This window comes from Myzus persicae, unplaced genomic scaffold, assembly GCF_001856785.1.
Source record: "Myzus persicae strain clone G006 unplaced genomic scaffold, MPER_G0061.0, whole genome shotgun sequence".
In the NCBI taxonomy this organism is placed as follows: domain Eukaryota; kingdom Metazoa; phylum Arthropoda; class Insecta; order Hemiptera; family Aphididae; genus Myzus; species Myzus persicae.
The window spans coordinates 100826-121514 of NW_019103925.1; the positions used below are offsets into that span (position 1 = coordinate 100826).

General features: G+C 27.7%; 2 protein-coding genes across 3 annotated transcripts; one reads left to right on the forward strand and one right to left on the reverse strand.

Moving 5' to 3' along the window:
- Positions 1–98: 98 nt before the first annotated feature.
- Positions 99–13606, forward strand: LOC111036431 (cysteine-rich with EGF-like domain protein 2). Of its 2 annotated transcripts, XM_022318445.1 has the most exons (9): positions 104–623; positions 9088–9238; positions 9294–9440; positions 9505–9693; positions 9769–9940; positions 11241–11378; positions 11441–11536; positions 11700–11736; positions 13233–13312. In XM_022318445.1, exons 2-9 carry the CDS (start codon positions 9107–9109, stop codon positions 13255–13257), a joined length of 936 nt encoding a protein of 311 aa, XP_022174137.1. In that variant the 5' UTR covers positions 104–623; positions 9088–9106; the 3' UTR covers positions 13258–13312. The 2 variants fall into 2 exon arrangements, with proteins under 2 accessions (XP_022174135.1, XP_022174137.1); XM_022318443.1 differs by lacking the exon at positions 11700–11736 and having other exon boundaries at positions 99–623; positions 13233–13606.
- Positions 13607–17095: 3489 nt separating this feature from the next.
- Positions 17096–19172, reverse strand: LOC111036432 (UPF0568 protein C14orf166 homolog). Its single transcript, XM_022318446.1, has 5 exons — positions 18931–19172; positions 17878–18102; positions 17694–17789; positions 17466–17626; positions 17096–17402 (listed from the first exon to the last, which is right to left on the reverse strand). The coding sequence occupies exons 1-5, from the start codon at positions 18989–18991 to the stop codon at positions 17196–17198; spliced, it is 750 nt and encodes a 249-aa protein (XP_022174138.1). The 5' UTR covers positions 18992–19172; the 3' UTR covers positions 17096–17195.
- Positions 19173–20689: the final 1517 nt, after the last annotated feature.

The window sequence follows — 20689 nt, forward strand, 5'->3', positions numbered from 1 at the left end:
AACTGGCAATAAACATAAAGACGTCTTATCACTGTATACCTTATACAACGTTATCGAGTAGTAAGTTTTACGTAAAACAAATTTTTTGGACAATTGACGCTATCGAAAGATCGAATTATGAAATGAATATTGAGTTTAATTTTATTAGGAATGACACTACCAGACTATCTGACTAGCGACTAGTATCTAACTATGTCTGAATAAGTAATACATTCAATAACTATTAGTTATTAATATATAATAAAAACTGAATAGGTAAAACTACTATCGAATAGTTTCGACTAGCCGATATTTTAAAGTTATCAATCAATCAGATCGATTGTACTCAACTGAGGTCTGAGTTTCTATACGGTTTTTGGTCTTTTTCTCCCCATCCGTTGACGATTTTAATTTTCACATTATCAGTACCGGTCTGGTTGGGCCACGTAATTATTCGCGCGGTGTCGAATCGGAATAATAGATAGGGTTTTGTGAGTGAATCGAAAATCACTATGCACTTTCCACGTTCCAATCGAAAGTTTTAAATATTGTCATTATTATTCTAAAGACACCACACACGCCCAACCGTTTTTTTTTCATCATCTGGTCCCGGAAACTTTCTGGATTTTTACAAACCATAGTGGGTGAGTACTACACTAGTTTACTATTATTATTGTTATTTTCATATATGTGTACGTACACATTGGTATTGACACTTATATAACACAAGCAATATAATAGAGCCTTTTTTAAATTAAAATTACTTGTTTAAATGTTAGAATTGATGATGTTAGTGTGATGTCTTATAGCCAGTGGTGCAACCATAGAAAAGGTTCAGGAGTTACAACTCCCTCCTAATTTTGTTTTAACCATAGGTATAGAAACAATTGTTCACTATGATCATTTAGAAAAAAAATAAGAAAAGATTTTACAGTTTGTGGAAGTAAATGATGTGAGTTGTAACTTGTAATGTACTAGCCAATGTATTGTTTGGTATTTATCTCATACCAGTTGACTATCTAAAGGCCGCTGGGTTCTTATGGCTATCTGAAATTTCCAAATTCGTTTTAATCACTAATAATCATATTGAATTTATATTTATAACAATGAACCATAAACGAGTACACTTAAGTTATCAGCTCAGTTTATATTTCGAATTGCCCTTATTTAAGTATTTTTACTGAAAAGTTCAGTTATTGAAAAAATCTTTTGTTCCTATTGTCTTTATTTGTAGTCACATTGCAATATTTATTAAGTTATATTATAGTTATTTGTAATACTACAAATTCAGAGCCCTGTGTGTAATGAATACTCAACAATATTTTTATTTTATATCTGAATATTTATTTACAAAGCGCTACTCAAACCAATCTGGACGTATGGACTTCAATTGTGGGGTGCAGCAAAAAAATCTAACACTAATAGGTAGAATCCAAACTTTCCAAAACATATCACGCCAACAATTATCCAATGCTCCGCCCTATATTTCTAATTAAGCTCTTCATAATGATTTCCATATGAAAACAATAGATGAGGAAGCACTTACTACAAACAATTTCATAAACAACTCCAAACTCATCCTAACCCTCTCATAATAGATCTTTCCATCCTTACTCTCCCAGGAAATCCTAACCTCAGATTAAAAAGAAACTGGTGCTGTGGCCTTAAACAAAACTTTAATGTCAAACATCTCATGGTCAAAAAAAAAAATCTAACTTATCAATAGCCAAGAGTTGAAGAGTCACTAATGGGTGGTTGCTTAATTCACAACTTTCTTGTCATTTCTTACTCTCAGCATATAAACTTATTATGCAAACTGTATAGATTGTTAATTTCAAATAAAAATATAAAAAAAAAAATATCTGAATATTTTGTGATTTCTTTACTTTTAAATAGTTCATATAATCTTTACAATGAAATTAAGTTTAAGAAAAAAACATTAATTTTATTTCAGATGAATTTTGATTTTTTGTTATTCCTATTTAATACTACACCAAAAAATATTTAATGTATTATTATTTTTTAATGAATTCAAAACAATATGATACAAGTTAATCACATTAAATTTAAATTTACTTATGAATGCATATAATAAAAAGTTTATAATTAATTGAAACTGAAAGGGCTAATTTATAAATTAATACTGTAGATATTTCTGGTATAGAAAGATTATATATTTGCTACTTTGCTAGCCCTAGTTTACACGACTATAATTCATTTAGAATTGCCAGCATTAAGTGCATTTTCATCAATATACTAACTAGAGTCCACGTCAAACATACTGGCGGTTGGTGACTCCGCCCATCACAAGTGTTCAGTACCTGGTACCGTGTTAATACAAGCCGCCACCTGCCTATATTAAAAACGCGCACTTTTGTGTGTGTGAACGTTGCCTGAAATATATTCTTTTGATTGCATAGTGAAATCTGGAGGTAGAGTCTCCAACCACCAGTATAAAGTATTATTAATCCCCATAGAGCCCTGTTGTTTATGGACTGAACTTTAAATACATAGACCCCTTTGAGTTGTATTTTGTTCTTGCATTCATTGAGAGAGCATGTGTTTTTGTATATCTTTGTTACAGCGTTCAACATGACACTGGCTTTTATTGAGTATTATTCATGTTCCATTTTAAGTTCTGACCTTTATCAGATATCAATGCTGTAGGATTTTCCATTAGTGTTGAAATATCAACCAATAATTTAAATATTTATTATAAATAAAATTAAATTTTTTGTTATCTTGCCAAACATATACATATTGTGTATAAAAAAAATTATTTTTAAAACATCATAAATTAATTAAATATTGAGAAAGGAAAAGTAGCGATAAATGTTTAATATACAGGTACAATTGAAATATTATATATTTTTATGAATAACCTAAGAAATTTGTGTACCTACTATGTATTTGGACCATTTCCAGTATTAAGTATTAAGCATTTAAGTATTTAGTACATGTACTAGGTATTATACATAATAATTTATAAACGATTATTATAATATTAAATATTGCAAGTAACAAAGTATTATTAATTATCAAATGTTTTATAAAGTTTTAATTAAAATAATATTGGAATAAATATCTATTTATTTATATCCATATTTATCCTTAAAATGAATGAAATCTTTATATTGTGATCTATTAGATGTTTGGTAACAGATAATAATGATATAAATATGAATTTGTGTCAAAAGATATCTATAAACTGTATGGTGTATCGGATCCATTATTAACATGGTTCAAATCATACCTCTCCTCCCGCACCCAAATTGTTAAAATTCATAATTATTCTTCTTTTCCCATTTCCGTTACCTCTGGTGTCCCACAAGGTGCCCACCTTTCTCCGTGGTTATTTAACATTTTTATTAATGATGTGTCCCAATGCTTTTCTAACTGTAAATTTTTGCTCTTTGATGATGACTTGAAAATTTTTAATGTTATTAACAACACATCTAGTTGCTTAGAATTACAAAGTTGCTTAGTTAAATTTTATAAATGGTGCACTGATAATGGTTTATCAATAAACATTAACAAATGTAATTATATATCATTTTTTCGTACTCGCTCGTATATCAACTTCCAATATTCTATTAATTCGAATCACCTTGTCCCAGTATCCACAATAAAAGATCTAGGTGTTATTTTCTCTTCCAACCTTTCGTTTAATGACCACATTAATTACATTTGTAATAAGTCCAATAAAATACTTGGGTTTTTAAATCGTAACACCATCGGTTTCTCTAATATTAACGAATTGAATACTCTATATATGTCACTAGTCCGTTAAATTCTTGAATACGCTGCTATTATTTGGTCACCACATCAACAATTACATATTAATCGTATAAATAAAGTACAAAATAAATTTATAAAAATGAGCACTTTTCGGTGCGGGATTAACCCGTATACTTTTAAATCTCTAACTGATAGACGTGTTGAATTTGATGTTACCTTTATTTACAAATTATTGAACAATGATATTGATGCTCCTGATTTACTTGCTAAATTATCTTTAGCAGTTCCTTCTTTTTATTCCAGAAATCCCCAAACTTTTAAAACGAATTTTCACACCACTAACTATGGGTACGCAGCCCCTCTTGATCGTGCTTGTCGATCTATTAATAGTATGTCAAATATTGATATTTTTAATGATTCTTTGCCATCATTAATTCTTAAACTTAAAAATTGTACTTGTTAATATTTTCATTAATTTATTCTTTACTCATGCACCAATGTTCTTTTTTTCTTACCTTGTTATATTATGTATAATCCATAATTATAATCTGTACTATACTTATGCCCCTGAGGCGTCGATAAAATAAATAAATAAAATAAATAAATAAATAAATAAATGTACTAAACTTTAGAGGGTTATAGTTAATTAATTTTAAATATAAAAAAAATAGGCTGATTTTGTGTAAAAAAAAATAAACAGTAGGTAAAACTGCATGTATTAACATTTTTAATTTTCATTAATAAATAATAAAACGACATTTTTTTTATTGTTTTGAAATTTTATTTTTTGGTCTGTAATCATTAAAAAAACAGATTTATAATGTCATAATATACACTTTGTGCATTATTTTATTTTTTATCTGCCGGTAAATTCAGTTAAGTGTCCTTAACATTTCCACAGTATTCAACTCTGTCAATTGTGAAATATACTTCTTCAACATTGTTTACAATTCTATGTGTAATTAAATGTTTTATTCAAACACCTAACAAATTTCAAGAAAGTGTATAAGTTTTCAGAGAGCAAGATTTATTGATTCATATTGCAGTCTAATTTTAGTCGTGATAGTAGTTCTAATAATCAACATTTTTTATATTTGGCTGTCTACTAATTAATCATTGAGTGCCTATTTCATTTTTGGTGATACAGCAATTCATAAAATATGCAACCAAATACCAATAAATTTTAAATTTCTTTTCTCAATTTATCCTTAAATGCATAACTCAAAAAGTACCCAACGGATTTTAGTACAGTTTTCATTAACTAATTGGTCTAGATTCAGGGAAGGTTTTAGTATACAATTTATTCGTATAACTTGATTAATAAAATAAAAAAATTATTTGTGCCATACATCCGTATATACTTAAATAGCATAAAATGTTGCCCCGTACACAGATTTCTCTTGCGCAGTGACACTTTTATAAGATTTCAAAGACAGTGTCTCGAATTCAAACCACGGTATCTGACACTTATTTTTTGCCATGTTTTTCCGCTTTTTACTTAGCTATTACTTTTCACTCAACGATTATTATATCTGTTATATGCATTAATCTTAATTTTTGAGTTATTTCAGTACACAGATAACACATTAATTATCGTTGTCGATGCACATGGTGTGGGGGAACTGCTGTGCGTATGTTTTTTTATGTCTAATTTGCTGGACCTAATTGAAAATGTTTACCCAGATTTATCTAATATTTCGACTAAAACGTAAAGTTGGTTTCTAGAAAGGGCAATATTGTCACCAACTAATGATCAAGTCAATACAATAAATGATATGGTACTGTTAAAACTCAATGCACCAACAAAAGTGTACTATTCCGTTGACACTGTTTTAGATACAGGGGGACTCCACCGCACAAATGAATTCTAAAGGTACCATTGCAAAGTTATGCAAGATTACACATAAAATCTTTAAAAAACTGTCTGCTTGAGTGTTTAATCCTTACTGGCTATGGAGCAGGGAAATGGTCTTGGTTCCTAGAATACCAACGATATCAACCAATTTGTCATTCCAGTTCAAACGGCTCCAATTTCTCGTGAAATTAAGCTTTACAATGACTATTAATAAGGCCCAAGATCAAACATTAAACGTTGCAGGTTTAGACTTAACAGTCCAGTGTTTTTCCCATGGTCAATAGTACGTAGCTCTATGTCATATGCAAACAAAATCTATTTGAACTGGCCCCAGAAGGCGAGACACTTAACGTGGTGTGTCCAGAAATATTAAATGCTTAAGACAAATTGATATAATTGACAAAAAAATAAAAATCATACACCATAACGAAACAAATATATTCCACACTTATATACAAAATCATGCTAAAAAAAAATAATCAAATTAAATATCTGATATAATTCATATCAAACTTTTCACATATTCTCTAACACATATGTAAATGTACTGAAATCCAGCAATAGCAAAGCATTGCCGAGTCAGCTAGTTATACTATAAATTAATTTAATATATTTTCAGTATGATATGATTATAAAAAGACCAGAATTTTTCTGCTCCAAATAATAGTTTGAGAAAAACCAATATACTTAATTGTTGAGCCCTAAGCCCGGGCATATGTGTAAATCTATCACTGAGACTTATTGATATTAATAGAATTTTTATTAGCTAGTAACATTGCTCGTATATAAATATATTCAAATTATAGTTGAACTCTTTCTTATTAAGGAAGTTGCCAGTCAGTTTAGAATTTAGCTTTAAATTAACTAATTATATAAAGTAACATAAACATAATATTCTCTCTGTTATCAAACATTATAGCTATTTTGTTTTATTTTTTCTCATTTTATTGTAATAAATGTGTACAAACATTATACAGATTGTGTTAAGAAGGCGTAGCACCCGCATGTGCTGTCTGCTTCTTACAACTGCGTAACACAGCAAATTGTATGATTGTAGATCATGTTTAGCTCTGTTGATTTAAAAATTAGGGTGAATAGACCTCTTATAAAATGTAAAGGTAAGATTTGTACATTTTAAATGCTTATAACTTGCTTTAAAATTAAAATATAATAAAATTCCTACGAAATGCCCTATATAATAATTTTACCTTTAAATTTTATGAGAGGTCAATAGTTCACTCTAATTTTTAACTAACAGAGGTAAATTTGATCGTCTGAGAGTAAAATTTGCCATGTTACACTCTTGTAAGATGGAGACAATACATGCTGGTGCCACATCCTCTTAATATATGATTTTTTAAACATTTATTCAATAAAGGTCTAAACCTATCATTAAGGTTACTTAGTAACCTTACTTAAATATTTGGAAATATGTAACTGCACATAACAAATTGAATTGCATACAACATAGTAAATTTCACCTATTGTTCCCGCTCACATAAGCAAAGTGGCTATGATCGGTATTGTTTGTTGTTTGTATTATTATTATCATAAAATTCTTGTTATTATTATTATAAATGTTACACAGTAACCTTTGTGCGCTATTTTTATATAGCTGTTGTGCAGTCATTTTATCAATACCACCAAAAGTACAATGATTTCTTCTATTTATCGGTTGTGTATGTGGCACTGAAGGTTCGTTTCTATGTTCATATTATTATTTTGAATTTTATATTCGTTGTGGTACTCGGTCTTGCCATTGTGTTGTATTCTCTTCTTTTTTCGGTGCTCTCGGAACGTTAACTGTTTTTGTCGGTTTTATCTGCGGCCATTGTGAGTCATCAAATTGTTTTTTATTCCACGTGTTGTTCATCATTCGGTGAACTTTGATTATTATGTTTGGTATGTATCGTTCGATCACCTTCTGCTGGGGCTGTTAATTATTAATATTATATTTGCAGGAAGTTCATTTTATGTAATAATTGTCGTTGGTGAGCAACTCGTGGTTTCTGTGGTTTTGTTTGGTCTGCTATTGTATTATATTGTTGGTTGCAATTTTATTCTTCGGTCTTCGTCGTATGTTTGGCGGTGGTTATATGGGTGTGCCAGATCAACTTGTCATTTTTTATTGTACCATATTAAACTTATTATATACGGATCTGGGCACCATATGGCACCATAATCATACCTAAGGTACGTGGTGTGCTACATGGTTATGTTATTCATTTGTTAAAATACTGTTATTTATTATCTATTGTTTTATTTGTTATAAAGACAATTTAAGGCATAAAACTTGTTACAATTATATTTATTTGCCACATGTTATTACCTGTGTGATTTTTTTTATTATTTAATTATACAGTCCACTTAATTACAATTATCTGTATTAATTTTATTATTGGAGTTACCCTAATTCATGTTAATGCTATATAATTAGGCAGCACCCCAACACCTAAAAACAGTACCTATATCCCACGTGTCAATTATTTTCTACATCAATTACATGTAGTTATTAAATTTTCATCTTTTATACACATCAGTATAAAATAAAATAAATTATTTTGTATGTTTATGTGTTGAAGCATATTCTTCATCAAGATGCATTTTCCTACTTATTTAAGTGTAAGAAATATAGTAACATAACAATGAATTAATAGTTGCATCTTTATTTTAATAGTTACTAATTTTCTGCCCTAACAGGTTTTTACACTGAAAATGCAGTATATTTTGTAATTGTTATGATTTATCATGCTACCTCTTTAATGAACTGTGTATGTTTTATTCTCAATAATTATTAAGATTATAGAATGAGTAAATTATTAATGTGCTATTAGATATTAGTAAAATATGCTAGTGTATATATTGTAAATAATTGTTTTATCTCAGTTCTAAACATTTCAAATTCTAAGGCTTGAAATAAGTACTTTTATGTGCTGTAAAAGTAATAGAACGAGTTGAATATCCTATTATGGTTCTTCAGAAAATAAATCTAATCCAATAATTAAAATGAAATCTAACAATATCATTGGTAAAAATTAAGTGTTGAGAATATTTAAATTGAAGGCTTTGCTACTAACGTGAACAATTATTTCCATGAAAAATGTAGTCTCTATTCATCCTCTTAAACTTCAAAATTAGTCTTGCAAAAGTATTTTAAAATATTTTAAATTTATCCTTTTTGAAATGAATCAGATTTTTGTACTAATTTAAACTGTATTCTCATAGGTACCTATGTGTTAAAAAAAAAAAACAAATATGTTTTAACTTAGTGTAATTGTTTATTTGTAAAGTATATAAGTTTATATTTGTGCAAATTAACTCACACATTTTTAAATTATATTAATAATAATAGTAATTGCAGTGTGATTGATGATGAAATGATATAATGATAATGGTACCTATGAAAACAATCTAAGAATTCATGAAAATGATTACTTCCTACTTAAATACCTATTAAATTTAATTTTAGCTATCATTAACAATTAAAAATATTTATTATTTTTGATTTATTTCAGATATTATTTACATAGGACTATGCTCTTACTGTTATTACTTCCATTTTTTCAATTATTACATGGTTTGGATGTTTCTAATTTTGTTCCAAAAGTTTCTGCTGATACATCACCTTGCAAAAGTTGTAAAATATTAGTTCAATCGTTTGAGAAGGTAATTTATAAATCAAAATTTTTTGTGTAGAAGTTTAAGATGAATTTGTATTTAGGGTCTTGAAAAAACTAAAAATGGTCACTTTGGCGGTGGAAATACAGCATGGGAAGAGAAAAATTTATTGACTTATGCAAAAAGTGAAGTGAGATTTGTGGAAATCCATGATTCATTGTGTACTGAAATATCTCAAGACCAAGATATGGTAAAATAAAATAGTTACTCAAACTTAAGATCTATTCCCTAGTTAAATATTTGTTGTGTTATAGTGTTTTCATTTGTCGAGTGAATATGAACATCACTTAAAAGAATGGTGGACGGATGGTCGTCAAGAAGATCTATTCCAATGGTTTTGTGTGGACAAATTAAAAGTGTGTTGCCCGCCAAAACATTATGGTCCTAATTGTTTACCGTGTACAGGTTATCCAAATGTTTGTAATTCTCATGGAACTTGCAAGGTAATAATAAAATACTTACTATCCTTCATTATTTTATAAATATTAGTTTTTTTGATGAAATCTATTCTATTTCAGGGTGATGGAACTCGAAAAGGCAATGGATCATGCAAATGTAAAAATGGTTATGAAGGTACCAACTGCGATCATTGTGCAAATAATTATTTTGCCATACTGAAAAATAATACTTTTACTTGTGAAGAATGTCATAAATCTTGTAAAGATAGCTGTACAGATTCGGGGCCAAAAGGTTAGATTATATATTATATTATATAAATAATACAAATTAGGTTTTTATAAACAGTTTGATATAATAATTGAAAAAAAAACTTGCACTTAAATAGTTAATATCTAGATTGAATAAATTTCAGAACATTTTCAGACCACAATATTTTGTATTGGCATTGATTATTTTTTTTTATGTTACAGTACAGTTTTAATTACACAATGAATTGAAAATGATATTTTATTAATTGACTGTGATATCCATACTAATCATTAAAACACGGATTGATATGCCTTAAAAAACTACCAAATATGCGTTAAAAAATCTTAAATATGCATTAATATATGCACTAAAATGTTTAGATATGCATGTATAAAAAAAAAAAATATGCACCAAAAAATGTCATGCATTTTCCATGAAATAATAATAATTAATAAAATATTATTATTATAATAATAAATTAAAATGATTGCATTTGTTCTAAAAATAATTTTTTTTAATCTCTTGATTTCTTGAAAAAATATTCTCGCCAAATTCATGCATTTAACTACGAAGACAACTCGATAAAGACGATTTTTCTTTTGGCATCTTGAAAAAATATAATACACGAAGACACGCACTACGAGTTACGATCGACATAAAAACACGGTTGATACTAAATATTTTTACAGAATGAAATAATATTATTGGTCTGATACTGAAACCGATATTTTCTGAGTATTATATATTATTTGATTATTACACCGATAAAGATAAGATAATTAATCTAAGGGCCGAGACTCTACACACAATAAAATGAAATATAACACACCAGACCGATTAACGAGCATTTCCCACAAAATCTGAGAGCGAAGATTTTCTTCATAAAAGAATTTATTTTTTTTTGTAACGGTAATTACTTCAAAAATGTTTACAAATCAAATTAACTCCAAAATATGCACTAAAAAAATTTCATTGTTTAAATCGTTATGCCAAGAAACAAATTTCGTGCTCACTTAGCATATCATACAATGAACCAAAATACATATGCAATTGCATACAAATTCGCGCTCTACTAATCATCAATAGTATACCATTGTTGAAATTGGGGAATGACTGTACACTAAATATAGTCTATGCAATTTTTCATGTTATAGTTTATTTAGTAGTTTTATTTCAAATCAATGAATTGGATAAAAAATTTAAATAAAAAACTCAATCTAGCTAAAATTAATAAGGTATCATTATAATAGTAAAATTATGGGTTGTTAGTTTAATTTTTTAATTCATATTTGAATAATTTTTATTTATATTTAATTTGAAATACATGTATTAATATATACAGGTTGTGATGAATGTAAAGATGGATGGGTGTATATGGGCGAAGGTGAAGGTTGTGTGGATGTTGATGAATGTTTGGAACAAGACGTTTGTACCTCACAGCAATTTTGTGTTAATAATGATGGCTCGTATTCTTGTTTGAGTAAGTAACAAAATGTAGTCTTATTAATTGTATATGTTTTAATTAAATTCACATATATACAGGTTGTGATCCATCATGTACAGATTGTTATGGTGACGGAAATGATATGTGCTATAATTGTGCTGCAGGATACATCATGAAAGACAAAAAATGCATAGGTAGTTTTTAATTTATTAAAACTTTGTATTTTTTGGGAGTGTTTTTAATTGATTAATTATTACGAGCTTATGCACGTTTAAGAATCATGATACTCAATTATTAGAGCATGTGTAATACTCTAATGCTTTAGTAATGATTTTTTGCATGATTTTTACATTGTAGATGCTAGTGAAGGCTATGAAGTCAAAGAGAAAACCGAGTAAGTTGTGTTTTTGTTCTTTTAGACCAATGGTTAAATAGCTTAGTTTTTTCTATTAGTAGCCAGTGTTACTAAAAAACTTGTAAATGATACCTACTCCCATTAAATATGTAGTAGAAATAACATATCAAATTTGTTTTTTCATATCTACTTTAATATAATTATGTTTATTAATAAATATTATTTAGTTGAATTCACTTTTGCATGCACTACACTTAAAATTTTATTGATGATAAAAATAACTGAATAATTTTTGAGTATATTATGGTATCTTAAAAATTATTTTAATTAAACATCAAGTAATTATAATACAACACATATGGCAAAATACTGTTTTAAGTTTATGGATTTTTCTTTATTTGGTATTTCATCAATGATAAGGTTTTACTAAGTCTTTGTAGAAATTAATTATTTCTTGTATCTTTTTTTCTTATGAGCATCTATTTACTCACACCAGCCTTTTTCATGTCATTAATTATTCTTCATTTTATCCAACCATTTCTTTTGTAAGTCTTCCTCTCCCTAGGAAACCTCCTAATTCCCTTTTACATTCATTTTCATAGCCACTCTCACTGCATCTGAATCACGTCTTCTCATAAAATAACTGAACTGTCAGATTATTTTCTCTCACTTGAGCCACTTCTATTCATCTACTATTGAATTGATTTCTTATTCTATCCTCACTATATGCTTTTCTATCTATAGTTCACTCTTCAAAATTCCGATCGCTACAACATAACTAGCCTCATAACTGACTCAAAATCTATCTATCTCAATGGCATTCTTAAGATAACTATTTTTTTGTTCTACCTATCCTAATTACTTGAAACTTAGGAGGAAGGACGACTCACTAGTTAGGAAAAATTTACTTGAACCTGTTCATCTTATACACTACATCATCCTTCATATTCGCCCCATCAAATTCTCGATTACTTCCTAAAACATCATACACAATTGAATTATTTCTTATTAATATATTTATATAATCATAAAATGTTGAATAATAACTATCCTATAATAATATTCAATATTATATTCATAACATTCTTAATTAAAATTATGCTTGGCTTCAACTTTTAACTTACATGACTTAGGAGCATCATAATTATCTTAAAGAAGCTTTAATAGCCATCATTTTGTACACCTATTTGTAGTAAGATATTTCTACTGTAAATAATAAAATCTGTGTTTCTCTTTTTGGAGAAACATCTAAAAATTAATGTTATAAGGTTTATAATAATTGTTCTGACATAATTTTCATAAAGAATTAACCTACTAATATTTTATTAATAGTTTTGCATTCTATAATAATTAAAAACAACTACTCTATTTTATTTATTTTTATATATAGCATTTCACTTTTATTAAATTATTCTAAGTTTATACTAGAATTTTAGTTTTAAATTATAATTAAGACTTTTTATAAATGTTGTTGTTCTTGCAATAATTAATTTTTTTTAACAACAGAATCCTTAAAGATAATTATTTTGTTATAGTGGACACCAAATGGAAGAGCTCTGATCAATCTCGTTATCTAACATATGGTGGTCTAGGAATAGCAACAATAATTATTTTCCGGATGAATACAACTATTGCAAGTATTGTTGGAGCATTCATAGCAGTTTACATTATGGTAGCTGAATATATAATGAATGAATTATATAAGTAAAGAAATAGAGATTAATATCCTAAGCAATGTTTTCTTCCATAAACTGTGTTAAATTTTATATTGTAAGTAGTTTTCAATGTTTGCCCAATTCCAAACAAAATAAAAAATAATGAATTTAAAAAAGCGCCTAGAGTTGAAATGTTGCTGTTTATTTATTGATAAAAAATTTTTTTTAATTATGATTAAATAGGATACATTACTGAAAAAAAAACACCCAGAAATGATTTATAAAAGCCTCACCTATTTATATAAACATGGAATTATTTCTCATTACATAATTATTAGATTAATAAATTCAAAAACTACGACCATAAACAAAACGTCTATTATTAATTATGATACCTTAATAAATGACTTAAAATATAATTTGTTTATTTTTTAAGATATATGACTAATACATTATCGAGTAACCATGAGACTATTATATATATTTTTTTTAATATAAATTTAATTTCATAAAGTTCATAATTTTGTTGCCGTTACTTATTGAATACACTGCAACATAATATTGCTTTTTGTATTTGATATATTATTTTAACTGAATGATTAAATTATTGTATTATGGTCTAGGAAATTTAAAACTATTTACTAGACATTTTTCATGTTTTAGTTTAGAGAGTAATAGTATTAGGTATTTGTATGAAATGTAGAACACAATAATCACCATATCAAATTTAGCCAAAATCCCAAACTTAATACATGATATTATATAATATAATATGTTATTATTATTAAATCATACAATCAATACTTACAGCTTAAATTTTTTTGATTTTAACCCTCTAAGTGCCTAAGATTAAGGTGAAAAAATGGTGGTTCAATTATTAATACTAACTTAGTTAATACTCTTTTCAAAAAAGTATTATCCCTTTTATTAGAACTATTTTATAGTATAGATGCTTATACTACTAAAGAAATGATAATATCAATACTAATTATTACTAGTGCTTCAATAGCTTTATTGTTTAAACAAAATTATGAACTAGCAATATTTAAATTATTTTCTGTAGGCTTGGTAAGCATCAGGGCTATATGCAAAATGTTTTCGTGGGGCGTATTAGTGGTTGTTAACCATTATTTATTTATTTGGACAAATAGAAGTTTGGTGGCCAAACCCATCTGTTTTTAATCCTTATATTAAATTAATATCCGATAGTTTATTTATGCAACAGACCGCGGCCCTCGGGGCCTTTCAATGCACGGGGCTCTGTGCCAGTGCACAGCTCGAACCGCCTTCAAGCCGGCCCTGTCTGTAGGTATTGTTTTATATCCATCTTCAACAATTACTAAAATAATTGCTCAAAATCTTGTTTTTTTTTAAACATTTATTTGAATATATACAATCTGTTTATATTCACAATATACAATATTAACATAATTAGTAATTACAATAAGTTATAAGCGTAAACATATATTTGTAATGAATGCTTGAGGGGAGTAGCTACCCAGCAGTAACACTTGCCGCTAAATATTTTTTGTTTAAACTTTATATATTCTCATTAATACATCTTACCTAATTTCTGAAGGCTTTTATAATAGTTATACTTGAGGCAATATCATTTTAGTTTTGATCATTGAGTTACAATATTCAAAATACTATGCAGGGCAGTTTTTCTATGGTCAAAGTGTGTATATAATACTAAATGGCAACCCAAATTGTTATCAAAATCCAACCTATACCATATTTCAAATACTACCAATATTATTAAAAACAATGATCCTTTAATTAAGTTTAACTTTTAATTTATAAATCTGAAAACAATTTTGCAAACACCATTTTTATTTAAATTGATTTAGGTAGGTAATTAAATATTTTATAGGTGTGTTTTTTTATCACTAAATTTGGCTTATTAATTCGTAACTGTAGATTGTACATTTAAATTAATTAGATAAGTTTATTTTCTTTGTGATATTCTTTGTCCTTAAAATAATAGTATTATTGTGAAAAAAATTATTTTTTAAGCAAACGAGGCTGACTAGTATTACTTAATACATATAACTTCTTTATAAAAAAAAAACGCTTTAGTTGTCTAGAATTTGTGATTGTCACTTAATCTAGTACAGTTTTAAGTACACCAATTTTATGAATTATAGTTCTACCCTATTGTAATTAAATAAATAAAATATATATATGTATAATAAAATATTCTATACTCAATATATTGTGTATTTATTTAATCCATCACACTAATATATTCCTGTATTTAACTAAAAACATCAATCATTCAGCTATTGAAATACCTAAATTATAATAATCCATTTCTATTTATTCCAATATAGTCTGGAGACTAAAATAAACAATGAAAACAAGTTACACAAATTCCATAAATGCATGTTATGTCATTTAAGTGTATGGCATATCAACATAAAATAGCTTGCCACGTTTCTATTTAGTCACTGAATACTTTTCTATTTATTTACCAATATATTAATATGAAATAACATTTTTTTTTTATGGTTGAAAAGAGAAAGACTGTATAATAGATTAATAGTAGTATATTGAGAAAGAGAAAAAAATGCATCCCCATAGTTAGTTGTAATTGTGGGGAAAAAACACATTACGACATAAGTATTATTGAAAACTTTGAGCTGCCTTCTGTTGACTCTTCTATCCTGCCATACTGGTTGTCATGGTATAATATTATAACAATAAAAAAACTTACTGATGGCAGCATGGGTTACTAGCATAAGTTGATGGTCTGACAGAGATGGATTTGACGTAGGTAGCGTCTGGAAAGAAGTGTCATAGGTAACAGCTGGGATATTTTTCCAACAGAGCAGTAGCAGTTACCATCGTCGATTCTTAGTAGATTGGAAGTCCAGTGATATAAGTACAGGGAGAATCGTTCAAGAATTGTGTGAAAATTTGATCTTAGAATTGTTTTAAATGGTAAAGTTTAGTTAATTTTATGTTTTTTTGATCATTTTTATTGGTTTCATAAATATTGAGTTACTTTCTATTAAATAAATATAATATTTAACTATTATTATACGTAAAAGGTAATTTAAAATTGTTTTAATTATATTCATTGTTGCCATAATTTATTAACTATGCCAAGTTATTCAATTGTTTTTGTTTTTTTTATTAGCACTGAGGCATTTTTATTTAACCAACCAGGTTTTTAAAAATACAATACATAGTGGGTCTCTATATGATAAACGATAATCAGTGAAATATATACTTAATCACTTATAAAAAATGCAATGTTAAAACTTTTTGGGGGTTATGCCTCCTCTGCAAGTCACCACTATTTGGGAAGGTAACCTTGCATTACCACTGGGCCGGACACCCTCTGTATGTCTCTGGTCTTAACTTAAATATACCTTATTACCTGCTGATTAATTGTGTTGAAATAAATTGTAATAATCCATTTAACTACACATTTTTTTAAAATTGATAATAATATCTATTACTAATAATAATCTGAACCCTTCGATGAGTCAAACTGTTATTAATTATTAATATACTGATATAATAGTGATTAATTATAAAAACTTTAAATTTATACTATATCATTATTTTTTTAGAATTGATGTTTATGTTACTAACTAAAATTCAAAAATTTCAATCTATGATAGTCAGGTAGCATTTAGAAAAAAGAATATATTTTCAAAATATTATTCTTAAACAATGCTTGGCCACAATTCACTGTGATGAAATTAATAGGCATAGAAATAAAAGTACGAATAATTCAAAAAGCTCATCATTTATTGTACACGAGGCATTTTTAAGAATCATATATATTTTACACTTTCATTAAATAAATAATTAATTAAAATAATTTGATATTCAATATCCCACTTTTCCTAATTTTGTGTCTGTTTTTGGATCAGAAGTAACTTCTTGCATAGCTACTATACATTCATTAATACATGTTTGAAGATCACGTAACCGATGCAATTGTGCCAACCTCAAGACCTTCATTGCGTGTAAAACGGCTGAATCTTTGGATTCAATTTTATGACCTTTTACTTTTTCTAAAGGAAAAGCTTCTCCCTGTATGAATAAATATATATTAAGTTTATAATAAATCTTAATAAGCTAATACATTTTAGGTACCTTTGGTAATATAGACGACGGATTTTTAATGGCTTCTTCATTAAGTCTTTTAATGATAAATTTATGAATGGCTTCTAATGTAATTTTGTGATCCGGATGCTTGGAAATGTTTAGTAAGTCCGCAAGTTTCTCAATACCTTCCTTGAAATCACTACTGTTCACTAAATAAAATTTAAAACTGATAATATATTTGAAAATTATAAAATTTTACTTAATTAAAATGGTTACCATCAAGGTTATCAATTGGGTTATCGGATGGTATAATCATTGGAACATCAGTAGAAACTTCAAGAGTTTTTTTTGTTTCAGAATCAAATTTATTTTCTAAGACAATTACAAACCAAAATAATTATTTTTTTACTAAAATATAAGACAACTTATAAATTATCATAAATATTAAGTTTGTATTCACTTTGTTTATTATATGTTAGTCGAATTGCCACACCTAATAACCATTCCAACTGGTCGATAGCTTCGGTAGTTTTAATTGGACTAGATTGTGACACACAATAGTTTTTGAATGCTGTGTCCCAAGAAGGAGAATCGACATTTTGTAACTCTATTCGCTTCTCTGGTTCATAAGAATGTAATATGTTTTCCTCGAGCCACAAAATTAACATTCGAAAACTTTTTTGATCTAAATTGAATTAGTAATATATACAGTTAGTTAATTATTTCTAATATTTTACAGAATCAATTTTGTCATTAGCCTACAATTATCTGTGTCACTTAAATTATTTATTTCAATTTTTTGTTAGGCAGATAATTTCATAATAATTATTTATCATAATTAAAACATAATGAAAAAATCATTTATATTTTAAATTCATATTCTAAAGAAATTTTTGTCTGGATTTGTAACCATGAATATTGAATAAATAGTGTATATTTTAGCAGCATTAAGTACACTTAGTTAGACAAGGAAACATGCAGGTTTTGAGCATGTAAGAATGAAGTTTGTCAACCGACAAGACTACCATGTGGCCAAACGTTGTTTACAGCGACCAACAGTAGTGCACAAAATAAATGTAATCAATTTTAAACATGTCATCTATCGAGAATTTGGAAGAGTTTATGCAGAGCTGATTCGTTTATGTCATTGGGTGGTATGTTCTCTAGTGGAACAGAGTATATTCGTATGTTGTCCCTAGCCATTGTATAAAATTACTAAAATCTAGATTGACATTTAAAAGAAAAATCTTAAAATGATAAAATATTGACACATACAAAGGTATTAATACTCAATTACGTGCCTATAAATTTGTAGATAAGGTTAAGAACATTCATTTGGTACTTAGACCTGTAGGATGTAAAATAAATAACTATACAACTATCAACAAAAATGTCATAGGTCATTTATATAACATATATAGCATCAAACACATCAAATGAAAATAATAACTAATGTATTATCAGAATAAAAATAATTAAAACAATTGTCCAATATTAATACATTATAGTTTACCATTTGCATCAAACACTGCAGCTAACGGATAACCTACGGCTTTCACCTTGTTGATAGACATTCCAAATCAGGGTTTAGTAAATTGAATGCTGGAAGTTTCTAATCACAATACAAACTTTGAGGTTTAAAAAATCTGAGGATTGCCTAAGTTAAACAACAATAGAACAAACTTCACTTGTAGTAGCCAAATAGTAAACAGTAACTAAATCTGAGCCAAGTGAAGTGATAATCAGATAATTTTGTATCATGATTACAATTTACAAACAATTATTATCATTTAACAGAAACATAATATAGTGCCTCCGTCGTGGAGGCCAATAATATCGGTGAATGGTGATAATAATATAATATTGTTGGTTGTTCAGTAAAAGGTAAACTCGTAAAAAAAAATTGTCTAAGTACTCATTAAAATCATAAATATTACCCAAAATCGTCAAAATCAGTAAAACAGTTTTTTCGAGGATGAAATGTTGTTTTTTCTGTATAAATTTGGTTGTTTTTTTAAATTATTTATTGTGAAGATGTCGATTACAAGTATCAAAAAAAAAGCACTCAAGTGGGGTGAATAACAATGTAATTACTGCTATTTACGAATCAATTACAATTATAAACATAAACAACATTACGTTAAGTGGGTAGGTACAACTTAAGAACTTCGATGGTCAAAATCTGATTGTCCCATCATTTTCAGTGTAAAAAATATATATCAAATAAGTAATTTTATTGCATTCTATTGACGCCTTTAATATTTTTAAAAATAGTGTTGTGTTTTTTCAGTTTAACCAATTAACTTTCATTGTTAAGATTAGCTACTTTTTCCAATATATGTAGGTAACACTTTCAGATTCAGTGTCTTAATTCAGTTTGATGCCTAAGTAGGTAGTTATTATATTTGTTCACCATACGCGTACCCATTTGACTTATTTTCTATCTAGAGCAGGCCGGGTACCCGGGTACCCGCGGCCCGAGGAACTTTTTTCTGCTGCCTTCCAAATATTCATCATAGTATTTAAAATTTTAAATTGAAATAAACAAAATCGAATCGTGACTAAGAAAATGATAACTGCTTTTAGTAGCACTTATCTATGTAAGCAGACATTTTCAATAATTAACTATCGAAAAAAAAATACTGTTCACGATTAAGCAATGAACAAAACGCAGTTATATGAATATCAACATCCAGTATGAAAGCAGATATTAACGAATAATCGAGAAAAATGCAACAACATTAGAATCTAGAAACTATTTATTTAAAAATATTTATATCCTTTCGCATTTAAGAATTAATTAATATACATTTTTTTTAAATTTTCTCTACTTGTAATATGAAACTCATATCCATAAAATATATTAGAATTACATGTTAAAATTGTGTTTTCAATACCTAACATTTATTTTAATTTTGTAAGCGGCCTTCGATGAAAATCTGATAAACAACATAGCCCATGTATGTAAAAAGGTTGAGACCCCTAATCTAGAATTCTTGAGGGTTGGTTTACTTGCAAGCTAAACTGAAAAAAACAAACTAGCATACATTAATTACTATGTGATATGCGTTTATATACATAATATTGCTTAATGCAAACAGACGCAAGAACGCCAAGTTCAAACCAAAAAAAAACGGTTGCATCCGAATTGAATGTCCGTATTGCAAGCCGTCTCTTGGAAAGGTCTGTCTGAATTGCATGCCATCTCTTAGAGTGGCCTATCCAAATTGCAAGCTTTGAACAGGGGTGGGCTGGGGCAACTTTTCGGCCAG